The 25,267-nt window shown below is 32.6% G+C and overlaps 3 protein-coding genes across 3 annotated transcripts; 1 reads left to right on the top strand and 2 right to left on the bottom strand.

Moving 5' to 3' along the window:
* Positions 1–727: 727 nt before the first annotated feature.
* On the bottom strand, positions 728–5,705 carry LOC148282010 (uncharacterized). Its single transcript, XM_088225712.1, has 3 exons — positions 5,303–5,705; positions 2,837–3,116; positions 728–1,192 (listed from the first exon to the last, which is right to left on the bottom strand). The coding sequence occupies exons 1-3, from the start codon at positions 5,510–5,512 to the stop codon at positions 993–995; spliced, it is 690 nt and encodes a 229-aa protein (XP_088081838.1). The 5' UTR covers positions 5,513–5,705; the 3' UTR covers positions 728–992.
* A 134-nt stretch (positions 5,706–5,839) lies between these two features.
* LOC148282011 (transmembrane protein 60) lies at positions 5,840–6,238 on the bottom strand. Its single transcript, XM_088225713.1, has one exon. The coding sequence runs from the start codon at positions 6,236–6,238 to the stop codon at positions 5,840–5,842; it is 399 nt and encodes a 132-aa protein (XP_088081839.1).
* A 376-nt stretch (positions 6,239–6,614) lies between these two features.
* Positions 6,615–16,819, top strand: xit (ALG6/ALG8 family glucosyltransferase xit). Its single transcript, XM_088225711.1, has 8 exons — positions 6,615–6,744; positions 6,827–7,099; positions 9,085–9,238; positions 10,448–10,690; positions 12,409–12,514; positions 13,555–13,753; positions 14,650–14,736; positions 16,305–16,819. The coding sequence occupies exons 1-8, from the start codon at positions 6,680–6,682 to the stop codon at positions 16,744–16,746; spliced, it is 1,569 nt and encodes a 522-aa protein (XP_088081837.1). The 5' UTR covers positions 6,615–6,679; the 3' UTR covers positions 16,747–16,819.
* Positions 16,820–25,267: the final 8,448 nt, after the last annotated feature.

Here is a 25,267-nt window from a genome sequence, read left to right on the forward strand (position 1 = left end):
AAAAAATACCAGTACAAAAGTGTTATAATTCAATCGATGAGATCAGTCTCCAGTACTAAGAGAAAATAAATTTATTAGTATATTTGACTTCCTATACTGAAATTTAATTATTTAACAGCATATTTATTTTGTGTAAAATCACTAAAATAATTTTAATGTGTCGACCAGTTCCAAAACACATATGTTCCTTGGTCAAGCCTTAAAAATAAACCAATAGCAAATATTTTGATGACGAGCTTTTGGCTTTATTTTCCGGAACTAAAGGACGCGGGAAGAGATGAGAGTACTGTCTAATGATAGCGTCTCCTGGAGGCATCTGGTTATGCCCACATGTTCTTAGGAGCGGATGTGGAAAAGAAGAAATATTTTTAATCTTACCAAAGCTTATACTAAATTACAAGTAGGTACCTAAAATACACCTGCTAATAATGTAGTGTTCAGTATTAAACAAAAGTTCAGTGTTCAGTATTAAAGTTTCAAAGGTATTTATAATGTATATTCTGAAGGTGGCTCAAGTTTAAAACATACAATATTTTTTAATTCAAATGAAAATTTGAGTTGACTATATAAACTTTCAATGCCTTTTCATAATAGTACGGACGGGGGAATGTAATATATTATTTATTTAATCTTTTGTAGTATGTATTGGAATTTACAGGTGATGTTTTACCACGAGTACAGATTTTAAACAAAAATAGTAAATTTGAATGATAATAAAAATTAAATATTTTGTTTGAATTTTATTCCAGTTAAAATACATTGAAAAATAATTTCATACGTCATATATTTTATTTTAGTAAGCATATTCATAAATATTTACAGTAATACATCCAATGAAAATCATAATAATGATGTTTTTCTTTTCTGTACATTGTAAATGGCAATAGAAAATTATTATCACAAAAGCTTTCATTTTATAACACTCTCATCAAACACATTGTTCATAATCTGGATAAATTGTGCTGAAAAATCTACAATTGTACGCACTATTGTTATATGAGGTTCCTATTGGCAACATTTATAGAAATTTGCTCAAAAACAGAATTGAAATCAGTGTCAAGTCCCCTGTTGTCAATGCCAGTTATGTGTTCCTCAGGAGTTTTGCTCGGTCCGGGTATTGATTCATTTGTAATGTTTGTAGTTGTTCGATTGTAGATTTCGTCACCGCTTCCATCATCATCTTCATCTTCGGCTAAAATCATACAAACATCCATTTATTGAGAATACTTATACTATACGAAACTGTAAGTATCACCCACAATAGGAATAAAGTTTAAAGAAATTTACATGCAGTAATACCCATCAAATAAAATAGGTAATAAAAAAAAATGCACTTTCAGAATACAGTACAGATAATATTATGTGTACCCTTATTGTATTTATTTTAATTGTATTTATTACATTTCCATTTTTATTACAGAAAAAATATATAATGAGCATACAAGGAAAATTGACAGTCACAATTTTTGGTTGTTGGCAAATCAAGATTGAAGTTTTTACATAGTCACAAACTAATAGTTTTGCTATTTAATACACTCTAGATTTTAAGTTTCTTTTGCTTTACATAGACAAAGCATCAGAAATGTATTATGTTAGTATGGAAATGTTTTGATTTTGACGATATTTCCTGTTGCAGATGTTCGTAGACTAACTTGATCAATAAACAATTATAAATTTTGTAAAAATCTTTGAGATATAAGCGGACTTGGTTTCTTTTTTTTAGTAAAAGATAACACCCAGTTCTAAAACTTTGTGATAAAATTTTAAAATTGCAAAATTTTTGCTTGGTCAGTTTTTCTTGTATGCTCATGAAATACAAGAAACTGAGCAAATAGAGATAAATACATGTAGCAAAGACAAACAAGGACAGTAAAATAATGGTATAGAGTATAATAAAATTATGGTTCGTAATATATTTAAAAAAAAAACAATCTACTGATATAAGCTTCAAGCTAAGCCGTGCTAATCCTTCTTAATCCCACACTGACTTAGTGACGGAGAGATCCATGACAAGTGGAAAGATCTATCGTACAGAACTCCAAGTTGCGCGATGAATCATCTAATTTACACATTCTGGACATTGGGGCATGCAAACCAAAGTTGCTCTTCGAAGATTTGATAAATAGCAAATTTTGATTTCTGGTGACACAGTTGGGAGCATAAAAGGCGATTGATTGCAGCAGAGATTGGACAACACTTATGGTATTAAGTATTCTGAAAATGCATATAAGGTTAATGTCCGTTCTACCATTTCTAATGAAGACAGCCTATTTCAACATAGAAATTACCCCTTTGCAATCTGAGCAACCATGACACTTTTCTTAGAAAACGGTGTTGGACAGACTCATATGGTCAAAATGAGTCCTGTTTAATAAAGTCTAAATTGCAGAAGCAACTTGGAGATGGGGACAAACTAGTGAGCAGTTGAGTGTTTTGATTATAATATATTTGTTGTAAATAAAATAAAATAAACACTTCTGTAATAATTACTTTTTAAATTAAATTTCATATATCAAAAATATTTTTACCCCCAAATTTTTTGAAACGAAGAGGGAAAACTTTTTTGAGGAGGGATTATGGAAGTCTGGGCATTTACAGGGCTTATGACCTGTTATTGGCTGGTTTAAGTGGCAACTTTAAACACTGTATAATTATGCCTGTTACTTTTTTAACTAAGCATAGGGATTTATTTACAGCAAGCACTTGCATCTTTTCCGTCTCCTGCAGTCAAGCAATATTATGATATGTAGTGCTTTAGGTAGGGATAACTCTTAATGTCTTGTAATTACGAAATAGTAGGTATTTTACTACTGCTTATAAAAAAATATATACGTACCAAGCATAACAAGTCTAGCATTTCGCTTTTTTTCATTAGCTTTCATTTTATAGAAGACAATGGCGCAGGTAATAAGTACAATCAGGGATATTACGATGCAAATGATTTTGACGATTTCAAAATCACTGTCATCCACAATTTCTGGTTGCCGTAGGTTTTGTAACTTCATATTTCCACCTCCTCCTTTGACTATCATTTCAACTGCTCCAATATTAAGATTACCCCTTTCAATGTGTTTGGATATGCATCGGTAAAAACCAGTTTCACTAGGAGTTACACCCTGGAAAAAGAAATTCTGACTAGAACTTGATGGTTGGTGATTAATTTTATGCAGAACATTCATCATCATTTCTCTTTTCACACTGCATCGGTGAACCAAATTTTACATGAAGATAAGGTGACCAGTCTCACACTTCAGGTGCCAATCTAGAGATGGTGAAATATTACAGTGAACCACATTTAACCCTCCGTTCCCGGTGATGTCTAGCTAGTACACATTGGATCTAATAACTTTAATGTATCTATAAATATAATAAATACTGTGCTAAAATTTTTGGTACTCTATACATTTACGTAACGATTGAAATACTGCTTTATTAAATAATAATTACTTATTGGGCACAGTAAAAGCATTTTAACAGAAATCTGAGATAAATCACCTATACAATATAAAGTTTACCAAATTTGTCACATGTTCCAGTAAAAAAGTACCGAATATACAATTCTTTCACACACTATTTATGTCTCACTCTCCATACTATAGGTACTTATATTTGGGACCGAGAGACAATTTTTTAGAGAACTTCTGCCAGACTTTAGTAGTAGCTCTCCGAACTTTGTAAGGGGCGGTTCTCTCGCTTGCGCTGCGAGCGTGAGTCAATGTTAACATTTTTGAACTATAAATAATTGAAACAGTGGCCTATGAATATTCCATTTTTCCAATTTAAAATCTCTCATTTTTGCATGTGTATCAACTACACAGCACCATAACACGAGGATGTTTTTGGCACGGTAAGGGAAGAGGTTAAAATAAATATGTCACATTAAATCCTGCTGAGAATCAAACCTGGGACCTCAAGCAAGGTTGGCGGATGTGCCAACCACAACACTATGAGGCAGACATATATATTTCCTTTCGGAATTTGGTAAGGTATCCAAAATAAAACACTTTTATTGGATTTAATTCTGCTTTTATTTTTAACAAGACTAAACGCGTCATATCACAGCACCATAACACGAGGATGTTTTTGGCACGGTAAGGGAAGAGGTTAAAATAAATATGTCACATTAAATCCTGCTGAGAATCAAACCTGGGACCTCAAGCAAGGTTGGCGGATGTGCCAACCACAACACTATGAGGCAGACATATATATTTCCTTTCGGAATTTGGTAAGGTATCCAAAATAAAACACTTTTATTGGATTTAATTCTGCTTTTATTTTTAACAAGACTAAACGCGTCATATATATTTAAAAAAAAAAATGAAAGTAGAATAAAATCCAATAGAAGTGTTTTATTTTGGAGACATACAAGATACTCAACAGTCACTATAGCTGCTCAAATTTGGATCCCATGTTCAAGCTTAAACAAGATGCTCGTCTTCAAGGCCAGTCTCAAGCTGGAGAAAACGAGATTCAATCAAAATCCATTTCCCGAGCAATAGGGTTGTTGATGGTCGAAATAAGCTGTCACAAGAGCTGATCTCTCAAGATGATGTTTAGTCTCAATGGGTTAAAAAATGGACTAGATTTGTTTAGAAAAGGTTAAAGTGCGCCAAGAGCTAACTTTCGTTAAAATAGCTGCTCACTCAAAATTAATATAATAATAATATCTGTACCCCAGAGGCAGACGGATGCAAATCCAAACATTAAATGTTCAAATCAAGCCCAAATAATCTACGTTTTCTAAGTAATTTCTAATAATTTATAGCATTTATTTGTATTTTCAGTATCTTGATACATTGGTTCATTCATTATAAGGCTTACATTTCTTCCAAACGAATGGACATGATCATAAATTGGATACAAAAATTGAAATGTCATTTCACAAAATTCTGGATTTGCATATGTCTACCTCTGAGGTACAGATATTATCATAATAATTATTTATCTTAAATATTATCTACAAAGTAAAATAAGATTTTCTGTATGAAAAATGGAATATGCACAGATTTTTTTTCCTAAACATGTTTAGTTCCAGGTTAGCGACAAAGATACTTCAAATTTTCATACACATTTTCGTACATACTTATCAATTTTACTTTATAGACAGTCGAAGATAACTCTGTTAACTTCAGATTGTAGTTGCCTCTCAGCATTCTGGTTCTATTTCACAAACACGGCTTTATTCTTCATTCGTCCGTACACAGACATTAAGCATTTAGGTTATAAATACTACAAAATAATTATAAGTAATTTTATACTTAATTTCATGTTGAAAGGGGAAACAACACAAAATAAGACTTACTTTAATATGTAATCTCCCGGAAAGAACTTCATATTTGAATTTGGAATGATCATATTCGTTTCCGGGCCCTATAATTTGATTCTGCCCTAACTGCCAGAACATGAAGTTGTGTTGATCATCATTGCTGCTGCAACGCAGAACTGCTGTTCCTCCTACTGGCACTTCAGTCACTTGGGTACCCAACTCTGGGGGAGGGAATGCAACGGACATAACACAATATTTAATTCAATTTGAATCACAATAGCGCACAAAGAATATCAATATTTTGACTAGAGAACCACGACAAACTTTCCGTTATGTCACCAAATAATAAAATGAACGCCACCCACACTCCAAACGCAAGTTTTTGAATGTATGGTAATGACACAAATGAAACCACTGCCAAGTTTATATTTAGAAAACGTCAGATGATTGACTCTTATAATTAAACCAACAATATCAACCTCTTGAAGGTTAAGAAAACGTCTCCAGCCATTTTTAATAACTATTCACAAATTAATGTTCTTAAAGTACTTAATCACAGTTTATTTACAAACGCTAGTACCGATTGTCATTTTTCTTAAGTTTCAAAAACACATGAACTACTATGATGATCAAAAGTATCCAAATTGGGCTCATCACCACGTATATTGGGAGATTTACTCTGGGATACTCAAGTTTGATACAGATAATGATTTGTGCTGACATTTTTAATCCAATTGTTGTAATGTACCAAACATTTTTGTTTATAGTGCCTCGAAACCTTTCTATTCCATTTCTGCAGTGGGAGATCATGTGAAATATCACGTACATTAAGAGGATCCAATCAAATATCCACATGGGTATGAAAACAATGAACCATGTCCAATGTGTTTTGGATTCAAGTCGGAGGCATAGCAGTATCAAAAACATCAGTAATATGAACCATGTGAAGAGAGCTCGGTGCAAAATTGCCATTTTGAAGAGTAAGTATGACCTTTTAACAAATATATACAATACTTGTACAAAAAACTTGTGTAAAAACAATATTCTTTGAATTATGAATAAAGGTAATAGTTTCGATGCAAATTTACACCAGTATAAATAGAATACAATAAAAATTGTAAGTTCTTTTGACTAAAAGGTGCGTTTTTATTCTCTATAAAATCAAAACTTTGTAAAACTGACAGGTGTCCAATATTATTGATTGTACCCATAGATACAACCTACAACATTTTACAAAAGATCTAGAGCACATCTAGAGAACTAGAGAAATTTTTAAGGTTATTATGCCTTATGGTGCTTTGACAGAGAAGAAATCTGTAAACGTGAACAGCTGATAGAAATGTCAGCTAATGTCAAAAGTGATCCAATACCGGCTTATCGTTTGACTGATGTGGCCAATAGGCCACAGGGTTTATGGAAATGTATTTAGCAATAATATTTATCATAACATGTATTAAACTATTACTTATTCCAGCTTAGTGAGTGCCTACTTTTATAATTAATTTAGATATACCCTTCAACCTCATTTCTCTGAATTCTAACGTGCGATTTGTATTCCAGTCATTCCACAGATTTTGAAGTTCACAGAAACTGGCTTGCTATAACACATTCCTTGCCTATAAGCTCTTGGTATTATGAAAACACATCGGAATGGACTTTGGATTACCCGCCACTTTTTGCTTGGTTCGAGTATGGACTTTCTCATATTGCAAAATGGTTCGATCCAGAAATGTTGAAGATCTCAAACTTGAATTACAAATCTGAAAGGACCGTATTGTTTCAAAGATTATCAGTCATTTTCTCTGACTTTGTATTCGCCTTGGGAGTCAAAAAGTTAGTATAATATACCATACTATTACATGATCGAATGTTAATGTTAATGTTATTGCACTATTGAATATAAAATAGTATTTTTCAAACTTTTATATGAGTTAATAGCTACTATTGTTTGAGGTAAATTAATGAAGGAATGAGATTATTTTACACATTAAAAAAAAGAAAAAAATCAATAATTTATTGAAACATTGTGCATATCAGTTAAGTATTTAAAAAATGATTATGTATTGTTTTTTATAATGCTGTAATTTGGCAGCCTCTGTGGTGTAATAGCTAAGAAATTCGACTCACACATGAAAAGTTCCAGGTTCAATTCTCGGCGAGAATTAAAAAATTAAATTATTTTTTTCTCGAACCTACGGGTTTTGTGCTGTAATTCATCACTGTTATTGGGCCTATTGGCTTGTTGTGGTGTAAAAAAGCATCGTTATTATTGTTTCCAAATCTTTTTTGTTTTATTGCTGAGTAAGTGGTATATAATAAATAAAATTTTGTGACTTAAAAAAAAAACTTTTGAAACACTGTAAAATGAAACATTAGTCAGTGAGTAATATGTTTATGTTCGTTTAGTTACATTCATGTTATTATCATATTAATATTTTGAATCGGTCAACTATATTATGAATATCCCTCTCCTCCACTGTATTTCTTCATCCCTTAACTTTCTTACATGCTCTTTTTTTCTCCTGTCTTATATATTATATTATTTTTTCTCTTTATTGTGTATCATGTTCTCTCATCATATTTGTGAAAAACTTAAGTAACTGGTAAAACTTAAGTATGTACTATTTTTTATATTTTATATTTGTATATAACGACTGTTGTTTTTCCTAAATAAATAAAAAAAAAATACAGATTTGAGTAGGAATGATTTTGCCAAATACATTTTCAATTGTCTTGAATCGGCTAAAATAACTAAATCGATATAACACTTCAAAGGTAATAAAAAATAAACAATTATGCTGTTTATCCGTATGGGCAGGCAGACAGGATAGATGAAAAAGTGTCCTACAAAAAAGGAAGCAATCTTCAACAGGTTATCAAGAGAAAAACTTCATGTATCGTGAGATCACCTCACTGGAAGGGGGGTGCTGTGGGTCCATAGTCCATAGTCGATGACATATTTCACATGAAATCGGAGGGCATCGTTCTACAGTACATTCACACCGTCCCTACCATGAAGAAATGAACTACAAAGGAACATCGTCTATAAAGAGACCACAGGACGCAGCCAACATCAGTCAATCAGTCAGTCAGTTTAGTTCACGTCTTACCAGCTCGACGACATCACACAGCTCCAGCATGTAGTTCAGGTGCAGTTTCTTCAACTCCTTATCGACGTAACACTCGTCCGACATAATTCATTATTTATTCACCATGTAATAAATAAACATCAAACAGCAACCTCGTGTCTTCTCTGTCAATCTCTAACTGGGGTAGGAACTCCAACCAAACACCCAACTACTAAATCCTACATGCTCGTCTCAGCCTTGCCTATTTTTTTATATTTCCAGATTGTTTTTAGATAATTAAGTTTAATACATATAAATAATCAAAAAAGCACCCTTATTTATTTATTTTTATTTTGAATCTTGAAACCTTATGATCATATTTTTTTAACAAGCTTTTTAAACAATAAAAAATACCTGTGAAATTATATTTTTATGTGTTTTTAGCACTGAGGTATAATTAAATAGAGATGATAGTTTGAAAGTATGCTCTTAAAAATTAGCGTTGTCGCATCAACATTGCTGTGCAAAACGCATAATAGAGAAAAAAGGACTAACTGTATATGCCAGTTTACTGTGAATTCATAGTTGTATGTCACACCTTTTTACGCTGCTTCACATTTACTGATTACAAGTTGAGTTCCTGAACCCAAGTTGAATGGAACACAAGACGGGTGCTTAGTGCTGCATCTAGTGTATACATATATATTAATGGTTTTTAAAAATGTTTTATTCACTACTATTAAATTCTAGATGCTGCAATGCTTTTGGAGACACAAAATCAAAAATCCTTACATTTGTATTGATATTTGGCAATGCTGGTTTGATCATGGTTGATCACATACATTTTCAATACAATGGAATATTATTTGGAATCATGCATCTCTCCATTGGGGAGGCAATGAAGGTACACAGTGCTAATTTAATTTAATTATCTTTTTTATCAAAATGTTAGTTGACATGATTAAAATGAATAAGTTTGTGAACGTCAATTGTTTATTTTTAATTTTATGTATACCGAAGAGTCACCGATCTTGATGAGTAAAAGAGATGGAGATTTACAAATATACCGATAATATAAACAGAGATGATAAGGTGTGATTTAAACCATACCCAGTAATAAATTACTTTAAAGTGTCGACTCTGTCATAAAAAATATTTCAGATTAGCATGCTGCATATAGTAATGTCTGCAACACATCGGTTGACTGCAACACATGATGGACACTGCAATGCAATCTGAAAAGAGTGCAAATGACACACGGCAAAGAGTGGGAATGACACATTTATTTATTTATTATATGTATGGCCTAAGCCAATTACAACAATTATACGAACAAACATATGTACGAGAAACTGAACAAAAAATAAATAAAACTATGTAGCAAAGACAAATAAAGACACATGGCAACTAGTGCAAATGACACACAGCACAATAACCCAGAAAAAGATAATCTGTTGGGACCAAAAAAAAATAACATTATAATTTTTCAAAACTTATTTAGTTGTAGTCATGCAGAAAAATAGTTACAAAGTGATAACCATGTTTCTATAATAGTTTTATTTCAATGTGTCTCGTTTATTTATTTATTTGTATACATAAACACGTTCCTATGAACAGAAATTAATATACTTATGAACATAAAACATTATAATGGTGTTCTTCAATCAAATATTAAAACAAAAAGCATTACTTTTGTACGAAATACAGAGTTTTACAAAATACATAGATATACAGTTATTTAAATGTTTTCTAGATATTATTATATAATATATATTATTACAGTACTCCCTCTATAGTCCAGCACTTCACTTCTCCGACCCTGTCAATAATCTGGCATTTTTATACAGGCAGCTAACAAGCGGGTAGCTCGATAATTTTGACCGTGAATTGGAGACAAGTGACTGCTGGTTGATGTTGTTTATTAGTGATTTCCAGTAATCCGGATAACTGAGAGGCCAAAGTATAATACATTGTAGATGAAGATTAGTTGGTGTTGTTTGCTATGTTGCGATATCGATGGGCCCTAGAGACTGTTTTATGATAGGAATTCAAAGGTTTACAACCATTCTAGTGGTTTTGAATGAAATATTTACCTATTGAACTTTTTTTTCAGAATAATCATTTACGTTCAGCTTTCTGGTTTGCCATACTGTTGAACATGAAACACATCTATCTGTACATTGCACCAGCGTATATTGTGTATCTATTCCGATCATACTGCTTTACTGTGTCATCCAGAGATTCTATCAATGTTGCCTGGTATTCATTTTCATTGAAAAATTTGATTAAACTCGGAGCAGTGGTTTTATCAGTTTGTTTCTGCTCGTTTGGACCGTTTTTTAAACACATTCCGCAGGTATGTAAAAGATTTATTGTCTTTTTATTTAGAAGGTATTGGAAAGCAATGCAATTTGTTATTTTATTTTATTTTAATACATCAAATGCCCAGAGGGCTTCTTGCAAAGGGACAAAATGCTTATAAATATTACAGTTCAATTTTGTTGGTGATAAATTACATAATAAAAAATTTGTAAACATAGGTTGCAGTTTTGCCACAAACACAAATATAGGTTGTAAATTAATGTCAATAAATGTACATTGAATAGGGACTTGAATAAGATCTCGCTGTTTCTCGACGGATGGTGTTATTATATTAGCCTTTCAACATCGAGCAATACCACAGCCAACAACGTGAAGCTCGACCATTAGGTTTGAAATGACAGTATATGTCCTTCTGCTGAAATGTAAACGACATTTTTTTTCATAGCGTTTAACATTTTGAATTTCATGCCAAAATACTTGCGGGGAATTTTACCGCATTACTTTTTTTTTAAATCTGCATCTGAAGCGCATAGAATTCTTGTGGGGACTTACAGCAACTATGCTCTGATGGAAACAACATGCAGAGATTGGTTTCGACACTTAAACAATAATGATTTTGATTGAAAAACCATGAAGACGAAGAATTGGAAACATTACTCGATGAAGACCTATGGGAAATGCATAATAAACTTGCAGAATCATTAGAAGTTGATCACACAACAGTTGCCAAACGTTTCAAAGTATTAGTAATGATTCAAAAGCAAGGAAATTGGGTGCCGTGCCAATTGAAGCTGAGAGATGTTGAATAAAAAACAGCTAGAACTTATTAAGTCCCCAATAATATAACACAATAAGAGTAATTCAAGTTCAATTTAATTGTTCCAAGATTAAAATAAATAATTTGATTAATACCAATCAAAATATAATGTATATAAGTCATTAAAAGTGTAAATACTAATTAAATGAAAACGTGAGGGGTGATCTTTTGTCATTTGAACAAATATAAAAATAATTAAGCGAGTGATAGTGGTTCACTTTTCTGTCACCTCTTGCTGTATTGCCTATGGGTGCGGTGCCCTACCTATACCCCGCCACACACATCGCACTACTTGCATCTATCTTGGAATGGGTATACCTATGTAGATAGGTGCAATGAAAACTAACATGGAAAAACAAGATGCATTATATTATACTATTTATATTTACTATGTAAATGTGTTTTCTTAAATACCCAGTGATGAATAATATTATTATACATACTACTTAGTTAATCTGCTGTATACTACTTAGTTAATCTGCTGCGAATTTTTTATTTATATTTATAAAACCTTCATTCATATTAAATTGTAGTGCTTTCACACTGAGTTGTATTGTTCAAACCTGTACTATGCAAGCAGGTTTACTGCAAGATATATCCCTTTATAGAAAAAATAATCTTTGCCTCAGAGCAATAATTTGCTACCCGCTTAAAGAGACTCCCTTTTGTACTATTGCATAGAACAAAAGCATTAAAACATTTTGGTTTGGTTTTTGGTCAAACGTTTAATGGACGGTTTTGGTTTGCAGACCTGAGTACTTATGGCCCGTTGCATTGCTGCAAACTCTGACTTCGTGATTGATAATCATAGAATGGTTTTTGTCCATATAGGTGACTCTATAAACGGGTGGCGTATTAAGATTAGATCAATCAAAAGCATTTACTGTATAAAAATAATTGGCTTCTGAACTTATTTCATGATATTCATTTTGCAGATAATAACACGTCTTTTCCCATTCAAGAGAGGATTAAGTCACGCATATTGGGCACCTAATTTTTGGGCACTTTATAATATAGCAGATAAGGCAGCTTCTATTTTACGTAAGACTGTTTAACTATTTGATTATAAATGAACTATATTGAAATAAAAAAGAAAAGAAATGGTCATTATCATAATTAGATATCGACAATACATGGTATCTTATCTCTTGGCTTTCCTAAACATAATCTTTTTGACAGATATGAGAGTATATTATGTACTGAAATTATATCGTGGGGTAGTTACTAAAACAATTATGATGATTTGAATGCACAACTTGTCTATTTGTAGCATTCATGAAGGATGATGCAAACATGTGTTTTTAGTGGTTAACCCAAAAATGCTGATTTTGAAGTTACTTAGTTGTAGTAATTACCCTACAGTATTATATCGACTGTGTTCAGGACAAAGGCATCAAACCACAATTCTGGAAGAAGGGGTTTTGATTATTTCAAATGTGTTTTAAATCCATTGCCTTGGCTTAACACACACATTCTAGCAAAAGGGTTTGAACTGCAAACGTCTATTGACGTAAATCTTTTTGCTAGAATTGGTTTAAAACTCACTTGGAATAATGAAACCGCTTTTTCCAGAATTGTTGTTTGAAACCTTTGTCCCGAACACGGTTGATTTGTTTGTCAATATAATCGGAATTTCTCCATGTCCAGATGGAATAAAAAATACAGTTCTGTGTGTGAAATAGAACTCTGGACTTTTCAAGTCCATAGGTTCTCTCAAAAAATTACAGCAAAAATCCAGAATTAGGAAATGGAGTAGAGATTAGCCCACTCTATGGTCTAGTAGTTAGCGTGTATGCCCACCATGCCTGAGATTCCAGGTTTGATTCCTGGTAAAGTAGACATGAAATACCTACTAATAATGATTTAGCTTTATCTGTAATTGGCTCCCCCTGTGGTATATCGGCTAAGACTCTCGTCTCATGCATAGAGGGTTTCAGGTTCGATTCCTGGTGAGATCACAATAATTAGAATGTGATTTTTCTCAAGCCTTCATTGCTATGCGTTGCGATTACCACCGTAATTGAGTCTCTTTGCCTGTTGTGGTGCCAAAATCAAATAATAATAAGTACCTGTTTTTTCAGTATCAAGATTTGGTTATGAAATTAAAACAACAGCGGGGTCGATGACAGGTGGTTTAGTACAGGAGTATAACCATACTGTATTGCCTTCCATATCACCACCAGTGACATTTTATTTAACTTTCTTGGCAATGATTCCAGCTTTAATAAAGCTTTGGAATTTAGGAGCAGATAAAAAAAGAAGGCCAATTCATTTTATAAGGTAGGAATTGAAATATAGTATCACCATTTTGGTAAAACAATAACGCAACTGCAAATTTATGACATTTTGGCCAAACAAAGTCCGTTTAAATTTATGCCTCATACGGAAAAAAAGACATAATTATGCAACCACTCCCGGTTGCTAAGTGGCAGTTAAGACATACAAACATCAATGGTTGCCACTTGGTTTGAAAATTTATTTATTTATTTACTTAATGCACAAAATACACAATTTTATCACAGAGCACAATTATATTTTTTTTATGTCCCGACTTAAGTTACTTAATTCCGTGTTAAGTCGGGACTCTTCTATATATAAATCAAAAACATTTATTAATATATTAAAACAATATACAAAATAATCAAAACAAATACAAAATAATAATAGAAAAATATAAATAGTAAAAATTATTATTAAAAATTAAAAATACTAATTAAGTAAATTTGAATACTTCTTGATCCAGATTCGTGCCAGTCATACTGAACTCATATTGTTTACATTTAAATCATTAATGAGGATGTTCAGTTGAAATTTTGTTAATAGACTCGAACTATGTCAAAAATTAATTTTATGTTCATCGTATTTACAATACCATATTATATTAATTAATATATTTACAAAAAATAAGATGCGCTATTTTTTGTTTTGTAGGTACACCATTTTGTGAAAAGGACCTAAATTATATTGTTATGGTATTTGTTACAATCAATATAGTAAAGTTTCCGCAAACCAAGTTTTGTAAAATTTCCATTGAAAATAAACATAAAAATTGCATTTTTCAATAAAAAATGATAAAAGCGCCGTCTATGAATAATAAGTTTCATATTTTTGTTTAGAATCAGCTCAATATGATTTTTGTTCACTTTTTACTTCAAGAGTTATGCTTCTTTTTCTAGGTGTGTAACGATTTGTGCTGCAAGTGCATTTATGTTTGGTTGGCATGTTCATGAGAAGGCAATATTGATTATTCTGATTCCATTAAGGTTAGTACTTTTTCCCTTATTTTAATAGTTCATGTCATGATTTCTGTTATATTAATATATTATACAGGTTGTGGTACCGTTGTTGTGTAATAGACTCAGGATTAGGAGATTGAATTCAGCCCTAACACAACTAGTAATGCTTCAAATACCAATAGATTTTTTTGCTCAACTATATTTTAACTGATGCTAGTAAACATTACTAAATAACCTCTTGCTGACTTTTTTATGTCTATGGGTTTCGAGACGTACCCACCTCTTTATCGGGATTCTCACCACATTAACATGTAAATATTAAATTACACCATCACCTTCACCATGATTAACCACAGTAATAATCCACAAAAATATTTTATAACATGCACGGTTTTAAAGGATGCGACAACCACCAGCTCTAAACATACTTTTATTGCAATTAATAACCTGTGGGTATTGTTAATGCTTAAATATATGTGTGTTGATTGATACGGTTTACACCTGACCTATGTTGAATTGGATGAGAAAAAGTTTTCATGCCTTATGTTTCCTTTCACTTCTTCCATCGATGCTCCAACATTTATATAGCTCACTAGTATTGGGTGTCTCAAAACCTACTTGAATTATGAATAACTTTCGCTGTGTCAAACATGGAACGCGGATGACGCGGATATTTTGCAGTTGTCATCAGCAGAGTTTGAGGTTAATTCATGCAGCGTTTTTTACTCGAGCAATGCATAGAAATTGTGAAAATTCATTACTAAAACGGTGAGAACCCTTACAGACAGTTCGGACATCATAATACACATCTCTAGCTGCCGTGGAGAAGTTAATTAATAAATTTGAAACTGTTTCTTCTGCGGCTTCTTTCAGTATGTCAAAGCGGGTGGTCATCCTCGTACGGGTCGATCGCTTGAAAACATTGCGGCAGTTAGAGAAAGCGTACAAGAACTTTCGTCATCATTGTCAACGTCTCCAGATGCTCTTTGTAACGAATTTTGATTAAAGACCTTCACACATACGCTTACAATATTCAATCGATCCAATATATAAAGCCAACAGACCATGCGCAGCGCCGAACATTTTTCAATTGGATAATGCAGCATCAACAAGTTGACAGTGATTTTTCCAAAAAAATAATCATCTTCGGTGATGAGGTGCACTTCCAACTTGATGGGTATGTCAATAAACAGAACTTCCGTTCCATTAGAAGAGTGTTCGCCATTTTAAGTCCTACTTTGGTTTATTTTACCAATGTCCTGCACTAACTTGAAGATGTAAGATACCACCTCCCGTGTGGGTTCACTGGGGGGGGGGGCTAGAGCAGGTGAATATGGGGGGTGTTCCACCAATTCAAACCCAGCTTCTTGAAAAGTAGTCATTGCCACTAAAGCCTTGTATAATAGCATTTCGCAGTGGTCTTTGGCCTTTTGTAACTGAGCTGTTGCAGGTTTCAACTTGTCGCTTGGTACTTTACACATAGGCATATTAGGCTACATAATGCATGCACTTCAGCTCGACTGGTCAGGGGTGAAGCATATCAATCAATCCTCGTAAATAATATGATTAATGTTACCTATTTATTTTTTTTACAGTATTTTAGCAGCATTAGACCCTTATGACTGTCGCGTGTTCTTAATTCTTTCTACGCTAGGCCACTATTCTCTTTTTCCCTTGCTGTTTGAGAGTAATCTGCTCCCAATTAAGATTTGCTTACTGCTCCTGCACTCTGGAATATCCTTCAGCCAGCTGCCAAGTCTCTACGCCTGCAAGAAGCCCGCACCGGGTGGAATGAAAAGACTACCGATGCTGAATGGTTTAGAGACATTCTATCTCATGTCCCTAATACCGCTGTGTCTTTACGACAATGTGATTCACTATGTCCTGAAATTCCACAAGATTTACCAGTTTCTTCCGTTGATGCTGACTTCAGTTTATTGTGCCATTGGAGTTTTATATTGCTGGATTCGACTTTATGGAAACTTTCTCTCTATGAACGTACACGATATTGAAATGCGTACAAAAAAAATAAAGTAGATATTTTTTTGAATTATTTAAGTTTATTGTTTTTTATTACTTTAAAGTATGTAATTACATGTTAGTAAAATTCCATTTTTGTTTTATTTATGCAGTCAATTTTTTTTTATTGACAATAAGAAAATGTCTTCACTTTTCCATCTGAGACATTGTTTCAATTTATGAAGGTACTGGACATTACACAATTTTTTTTTTAAAGAGTCCTCGACACATTTTTGGTCATGTGGTTACAAGAGGAGATCCCAGCAGAATGCTCGTACGCAGTTTTCCTGTAATTCATACGACTTTCGCTTAGAGAAATTTTTCTTTTATGGCCCCAAGAATATTCAATATCCTGGATAAACATAATATCAAGTTCTCCAAAAAGAAAGCCATTTTCAGGAGAAGTGTACAAGTTTGAATTTTGTGTACGGGAAGAGATCATTGCAAGAGACTGCTGCGAGACATTGCATAGATTTATATACAATTTAGCGAGCTGTCCAGATGTTTATGAAATAATTTTTATTTTTAGTATTCTTTAATGCTTCCACTTTCCATCATGTTGTGTCCCAACTCAACACAGGGCTCTTGACTTCATAGAGTTAGGGATAGGTTTTTCAAATTTTATTTTGTAATATGTATCTTTATTATGAATGAATAAATAATAAATATGTATTAACAATATACAGACAGTATTTTGTCTAGTACAGAAAAACTGTGTTAATCATGAAAATAAAATTAAAAAACATTTAGGGTAGATTAAGGGATATTGATTTGAATTAAGTTAGGTTATTCATAAAATATTTAAAAGAAATATGAAGGCAGGTCTAGTGCCAAAAAATAGTACCCTAATATTGAAAAAAAATATGATTAACATTTCTGAGAACGCTATATGTAGGTACATAAATATTATTAAAAAATAACGGTGTAGGTTCACAATTATTAAAATATTTTAGTACCCGTAACAAAGCCACTAAAAATGCTAAAATTATATATTATCGACAACTACTCGTAGAAAACAAAAATGATTCACAGAAATGTACCAAAAAAAGAAACATTAAAATTATAAGTGCCAACAAAATCGGTTTTTATTTTATTTGAAAATATTTCTTCTTTCAATATTCGTAATACATACATACATTTAAATATATTAAACATTAGATAGATGTGCATTCCGTATCCAGTCGGATGAAGAATACAGTTTTGAATGTGAAATAGAACTGGACAGGTTTTTTCGAATATATTTTCAGGTAAAAATCCTGAAAAATAAATTCCAGTGGAAAAAAGTCCACCTCGCAGCATAAGGGTTGGTATGTTCGCCTACCATTGAGGTCCCGGGGTCGATTCCTGGTGGACGTGAAATGTTGGTTTTACAGGTTGTTCTACCATGCAATGTTTTATTGCTCCTGGACGGGCACCTGAAGAGTAGGACTGATCACCTTACCTTCCATGTAATAAAAATGATCCAGTTACTCTATAATTGGGATACCAACGCTGTTCTCTAACCATCACTGGGTGCAGATAAAAAAAATGGTGTTTAGAATAAATAGAAAGTATAATGAATAATAAATTTATATCAATAAAGGATTCGGCCCTTATTTACATACAGTCCCTAACAGCGCCCTTGGGGTGATTTTCACAAAAATGGCGCTATATAAATTATCCAAACATTATTATTAGTCAAAATATTTTTTTACATTATGTAGTCGAAAAAGACTCAATTGTGGAGTAAAATGTAACGTGAGTTACCATGGAATAGAGAAATATCACATACTACGAATACAAATAAAAATATATGAAATGGATTTAGAATAATTAATTGTATTTTAAGTATCAATCAATATAAATATTTTGGGTGAATGTTTTTATACATAAATGTAAAAAAAAATCAATAAAAATACGTTTGAAGAAAAACGCGACGTGTTTGGCTTGGTTGTTGTGACGTCAAGATTCGTGATATTATTCTACACAAATTTATTGAAATTTGTGTAGAATTGTGGCAGGAACAAATAAACATGAATCGTGACGTATTAGGGGCGAGGCCAATGGAATCACCTTTTTTGCGGGAATGAAAAAATATTTTTTATGCTTCTAATATTTTGGACAGTATTTCATAATCCTTTATTACTTTAAAAATGTATAAAAAAAGTTATATTTCTCTATTACCCTCACGTTTCTCAATGAGGAAGTTCAGTGTCATTTTTTTATTTGTTAATAGACTATTAAACTAAGCAAAAAAAATAATTTTTTTTCATATGACGTATTATCAGCGGTATGATTTTTTGAAGTTTTGTATTTCTGAAATAACTCCGCGTGTGACGTCAGAAGTTGTTCTCTGTTAGTTCTTCCGATTGGTTCGCTTACGGTAAGCCAACCGGATATTCTTCACAGCTCTCATATCATTAGTTGGTTCACATGAACCAGTGACGTCGATCAAAGTAGTGCGTTTTTAAGCGAGATATACTACGAACTTCATCATCCTTTAAAATTAATGAGGAACTTCAGTCCTACGGAAAATTGGATACAAAAAATTTTTTCTAGCGCGCGGTAAAAATTGGAGTATTTAATTTTAAGACAAAGTTTCCTGAAAATGTACAAAAAAATAATAAAAAACCTGGTGATAAAAACGAACTACTTTGAACGAGGTCACTGGTTCATATGAACTAACCAATGATGAGAGAGTTATGGAAGATTTCCGATTTGCTTGCCGTGAATAGACCAATGGGCAGAACTGACCGAGAATAAGCGGAAGGGAACCTCTGACGTCACACGCGGAGTTAAATACAAAACCAAAATCGTAGCGCTGATAATATACCTATAAAAAATATTTTTAAAAATATTGGGTTAGTTTAATAGTCTATTAAGAAATATATTTTTTAAAAAAACCTCATCGAGTAAAATATCGAGAAGAACATTGTAGTAATTATGGTGCTACATTATTCTCATATTTTAACCGTTAAATTAGCAAATACTCCAAAAATAATAGGCATTATAATGTCATACATTAAATTATGATCGTTAGTAAAATAATTTTTAATTTTGGGAATCAAACACTGATTTGAGTCTACTGAACACTTTATTTTATTTTTACAAATATAAAAACAATTGTTTCGCCTTGTTAGGACATTTTCTAACGAATGTGAAGATTAGATGGATTGAATGTCCTTATATAGTTATATAATTCAAGGTACTTAAGTAGAAAATAAAAATAATCTTATGAACTATAGTATGTACATTAGTCATGATTGGTTTTTCCCTCAATTATGATTAATGTATGGTTCATAAGATTATTTTTATTTTCTACTTAAGTACTTATAAAATAAAGTGTTCAGTAGACTCAAATCAGTGTTTGATTTCCAATATTATAAGTTTAAAAATGGAGTTCTACAAAATAAACACCAAATCAGTAGATTTATTTTTGATTTCTTGTAAAATGGTCGATTAAGACATACCGGGGGTGCGAAATACGAGCCATGTTCAGAAAGTAAGTGTACTAGATTTTTACATATTTTTAGAAAAAGCGTATTTGAAAAAAAAGAGATATTGTTGTTAGACTTGTTGACTATTTTTTGACATAATCGCCTCCCGTTCAATGCATGTGGTGAGCCGTGGCCGAGTCGAGTCCAAGAGCGACTTATTTGGTTGGGATGTTTTGAACCATTCTCTGTATACCCCTGGCTTGGCGCCTTCAGATTATCATCTTTTCACTTCTCTGAAGACACACATAGGTGAAATTAAATTTTTAACCGACGAGCAGGTGCAGAAAAATGTACTGCAATGGGGAAGGAGCTGGCGGGAGAGTTCTTCGAGGACGGCATGAAGAAGCTAGTGTCACGGCTCACCACATGCATTGAACGGGGTGACAATTATGTGGAAAATAGTCAACAAGTGTATCAACAATATCCTGTATTTTTTTTCAAATACACTATTTCATTCATTGTCATTGAACATGCCTCGTAAATACTAGCGTTTTAAGGATGCGGCGGTTGACCTAGCTTGGATACGTGCTGCGGATGCCTCAAGAGACCCTCGACCCAGTTGCCTCGTCTTCACACCTGCGGGCTCCCCCGTCCTGGAGGCTGTCGATGACGATCGTTCGGTTTTATTCGGCGGAACTAAGGGACACAGTTATTGTTGGTAGATTTTTTTATTTTGCATCTGGCGGGAATCGAACCCGCGACGCCAGTTTCCCAGTTGGTCGTTTAACCAACTGCACTCCGGCGTCTGTAATTTTTATTATTTTCATGTCGCTTAATGTGATTACTATGTTTACTACCTTTATAGAAAAACATTGTTTTTAATTAATTTATTATATGTACAGTCAAAGAAACTTTGTATAAATGAATAATTTAATGTATATTTATTTATACATCAACGGTTCAAAGAAACGTTAACAAAAAATAATAATTTACAGAAATAATCACAGCAGTGCACAATAAACATACATAGAACGAAATAATAGAATAATTAAAACTAAAAAAAATAGTGAACAAAATAATACAAAAAACAAAAACTAAAAAAGAAACATAACATCTCTAAATAAAACATAACAATAACCATGAGAAAATCTTATGTTCTAAATATAAATATAACACAGTAAATGTGAGAATAACTAGATAATAATAATTTAAAAAAATAATAAAACCTTAGTTTTTTTTTTACATATATGTTTTTTGAGAAATAAAAAAAAAAACTTAAATTAACTAAATAATACATTTATTTAGTGAAATCATCATCATCAGTTAGTTAGAAGAAGTTGCCATTTGGCAATAAATCCACCAATGTACAATTTAAATTATGTCTAACATGTTAAATAAAGAAATGAAAAATCACGTATTCCAGGAAACAAAGTTAAATCAATTATATGTTTTAAAATAAATCCATATATGATATGATAATAATAAATATCACATATAAATAAATTCACATGATATTATTTATTATTAGCGTTTATTTTATTTCAAGCGAGAAATTCTTAGTTGTTGTGGGTATCCAACCTTATCCCAATATAATATGTCACCTACCCTTGGTCTAACTTCAACCCTTGCTAGGCCACCCCCGCCCCCAGCGCCGGTGCAGCCTCTGGGATCACTAAAGTTGTCTCGCGAGAAGTAATACACGGCCGGCAATTCGAACAATGCAACCGTGAAAAGTGCTTGTTTTGGGGTTGAATTTCTCTTTCGCTAGAAATTTTATTTGTGCTTGGTAATACTAATTTTATAGCCACACCACAAAGCTTAACATGAAGAGGTAGGTACTGCAATACACAAGAGAGTTATTTAAATATTAAGATCGATGTTGTTTGGAAAATAAGTCAAATCAAAAACTGCATTAGTTTTTGAATTGGTGACAACGTGAAATCGGAAGTAATTGCGTTATTCAGATCGATTTCAAATAAATCATTATCAGTATTTCTCTATCTGCACTCAATGGTACATAGAGCACTGAATTGGTACTCCAATTGTAGCGTATATTAATCATTTTTGTTATACTGAAAGTCGGGTGATCAGTTTAACGCATCAGGTACCCGCCCAGGAACTATGAAACATTGCGGAGTAGAACCAAATTAAAAAAAGAAGAAATATAAGCGTTCTTATTATTTACCCAAATATTTCAATTTTGGTGACTATTTTCCACGAGTTGTAAATAACTCACTATTAGAAAATGGAAATCAAGTTGGGGTAGAGTGGGGTTTGAGCCTCAGGCCTCTGGCCCATGAGTACGCAACACTAGCCACGGGACCATAACCCGATTTTTCTTCAGTTTCAGTGCTGCAGAGCAGCGTTTATTTTATAATTAAAAAATACATATAAGAATTTGTTACCCACTAAGTCTAAAAACTTTTCGGTGGGACACATTTTTTTATTTTTTTTATGACAGGTTTATATTACATTTATTTTATTTATATTTTACAGATTTATTTATAAACAGGCACTATAAAGTATCAAGAAGATATTTCTTCAGTTCTTTTTTTTTCATTTGAAGATTTTTCATGTTAATTAATGATGGTTTGTGGGAGATCATTGAACGCAATTTAATGTTTGCTCTCCGAAGTAATTTGTAATTCGGGGAACAAACAGGGAGCCCTTAGTTTTTAATCTAGTGTTGTGAGTGTGGGAAACTCTTTTTTTATATTCCGGATCAACAAAGTGATCTACAATCAATTTGTAGTCACAAAGTTTTATTTGAAGTCGATATTTCGCGTTCACCCTGTCAGAAATTGAAACCAGGGTCTCAAAACGCTAAGCGGATGCGCCAACCACTACACAGCGAGGCGGACTTATCTCAATAAGATTTTTACCTGAGGGTAGCTATTTAGTCAAAAACGCTCGTCCATGTTTTATAAATAAATAAATTTATCGGTTAATATAAACACTTGGTTAGATAAACCTGTGACGTTGCGAAATAGTTTATTTTTATTGTTTTTTTCATACATTTTTGAGAAACTTCGCCTTACAATGAAATGCTTTAATTTTTAATAGTGTAAGGAAACATTTTTTGTACCCCATTTATTATATCTCATCGCACTAAACTTTCCAATTGTATCGATTGTGGTTGTAAATATGTATATAAGACTAAAAGTATGAAGTAACTGAAATTCTATGTACGTACATTCATCTTTTAAAGTACCTAATGTATAAAAATAATGTTTTGCTAGCGATGTAAATCACTCTAATTTTCCAACCAAATATCTCAAAATGTTTATTTAGTTCATATGGAAAACAGAGTTTCCGGAGAGCGAGAGGATCGAATAATTCGAAAGTTCTCCCCAACAAAAAAACTTGTAACTTGCGAAATGAGTTTCGCCGAAGAAACTTGCCGTTATAAATTTTAGATCTCGCTGTGGGAAGGGAGGGCCAGACCCTTAAGGTTCTTAGTTCTGACTCTAATCCAAGGATACTCTCTTGGGGCTGGGGGGCCCTAAACGTTTCACCATGGTGAAGTCTCCTTCGATTGCCCCTTCAGCTCAGTTCAATCCCCCAAGATTCTCACTCTCACTATAAGCGAGACCTTCTCACCTACCCCGGAACTTTTTAAATATTAACGTCATATTTTCAATATATGAGTTCCTGAGTGTATGAAATTTGTAAACAAGTTTGTTCGTTGAGTAATGTGGCGGAAACTTTTCGCGGGCACTGGGGTAATTGGAGAAAGTGCTTTAGTTAGATTTTTTTGTTTGAAAACGTTGTTTTTATAATTAAGTGGTTGTATGACAGTGTTTGTAGAACGAACTTTTAAAGCAAATATAACAGTTAAATGCGTAGAATTGAGAATAGTCCAGAAGGAGCGTAGAATCATATTTGAATACATTGGACTGTGTTCAAAAATCCCCCCACTATGCCCTGCTTTCGCCGCGCGCATTCGTGACGTCACCGCGTAATGTTGCACGATGGGAAAAAATATAATCATAACACAAATGTAAGGTAAAAAAAAGTTATCTGTTAATTTCTCTAGAATTTTATTGTGCACGCGGAAATATTGATTGACACAACAAAGTAGATAAGTAAAGGGTCATTTAATAAGATTAATTGAATTAATGAACTTTGAACTTAAAATATAAAACAAAATTTATTTTACATAAAACTGATATTTTTATATCATGTTAAATAATATTTGAAGTTTTAAAGATAATGTCGTATAAATGTCCCCCATGGCGTTGTTTAATCCGAGGTCTCATTTTTCATTAGTTATTTCATTAGATGAGCAAAGTAGGATAAAAAAATTACTACCCTGGCAACAACAACGAAATTTCCATTTTGTTTCTTCGACAATCTGACAGATGGAAAAATAATTGAATTTTTAAGTCATGCATTTGCTACTTAAACATTCGTTTGCTAATTACACATTAAATGTGAAACCATCCCGTTTCTTTAAGATCCTTGCGGTATTTCTACACTTTAAAAGGACATTACACGGCATAGTTGAATTCAAATCAGTAGTTGCGTACTGAGCGACGTCTACCAAGAAACTAATGGGTCAAAACGTAAACCTACCCATTTATGAGTAAATTTACGTTTAGTCGCCTTCTGTTTGATGCTCGTATGCGGTTTCTGGACTATTCTTAATTTTATGTTAAATGTGTTAAAGACCCGACAAATGATGGCAATACATTGCACAATAAGAATATACTTACCATTTGATAAGCAGTCAGTTTAACAATTTCTTGTCTGACAGGACTTGTAAGTCATGCTAAGTTTATTAGACTACCTATATCTAATATTTGTAAAAATTTCTTAAAATTTTCTGTCTAACAGGGCTTTTAGATTTCCGTACACACCTAGCGGCAAAATAAATAAATGTTTATTGCGCATGTTTTCAAAATGGCGGCATTTGCAATACCGGTGACATTTCGAAACATTTGGTTTTTTGTGCTCAATAATAGTCCGTGTTTTTGAAGATTTATACCAAGTAAGTGCTTCAAAGTTACTTTTATTTGTTGTTTATTGTATGTATAATGCATTTACTGTAATATTTATCGGTAAATTTTATATTTGTATTAATATGCGTTGGGGATACCTTGCGCCGTCGCCAAAGGACTGAT

The sequence above is a fragment of the Micrasema longulum genome, unplaced genomic scaffold, assembly GCF_059751315.1.
Source record: "Micrasema longulum isolate JH-2025_06_02 unplaced genomic scaffold, ASM5975131v1 h1tg000383l, whole genome shotgun sequence".
NCBI classification, from domain to species: Eukaryota; Metazoa; Arthropoda; class Insecta; order Trichoptera; family Brachycentridae; genus Micrasema; species Micrasema longulum.

Coding starts and splice junctions, on each gene's coding strand:
- LOC148282010 (XM_088225712.1), bottom strand. CDS start 5,512: ATGTCCGTTGCATTCCCTCCCCCAGAGTTGGGTACCCAAGTGACTGAA. Junction 3,117..5,302: donor CCGGGAGATTACATATTAAA/GTAAGTCTTATT, acceptor TTCTTTTTCCAG/GGTGTAACTCCTAGTGAAAC. Junction 1,193..2,836: donor TGCTAGACTTGTTATGCTTG/GTACGTATATAT, acceptor GTATGATTTTAG/CCGAAGATGAAGATGATGAT.
- LOC148282011 (XM_088225713.1), bottom strand. CDS start 6,238: ATGGCAATTTTGCACCGAGCTCTCTTCACATGGTTCATATTACTGATG.
- xit (XM_088225711.1), top strand. CDS start 6,680: ATGGAAATGTATTTAGCAATAATATTTATCATAACATGTATTAAACTA. Junction 7,100..9,084: donor TTCGCCTTGGGAGTCAAAAA/GTTAGTATAATA, acceptor ATTAAATTCTAG/ATGCTGCAATGCTTTTGGAG. Junction 9,239..10,447: donor CCATTGGGGAGGCAATGAAG/GTACACAGTGCT, acceptor CTTTTTTTTCAG/AATAATCATTTACGTTCAGC.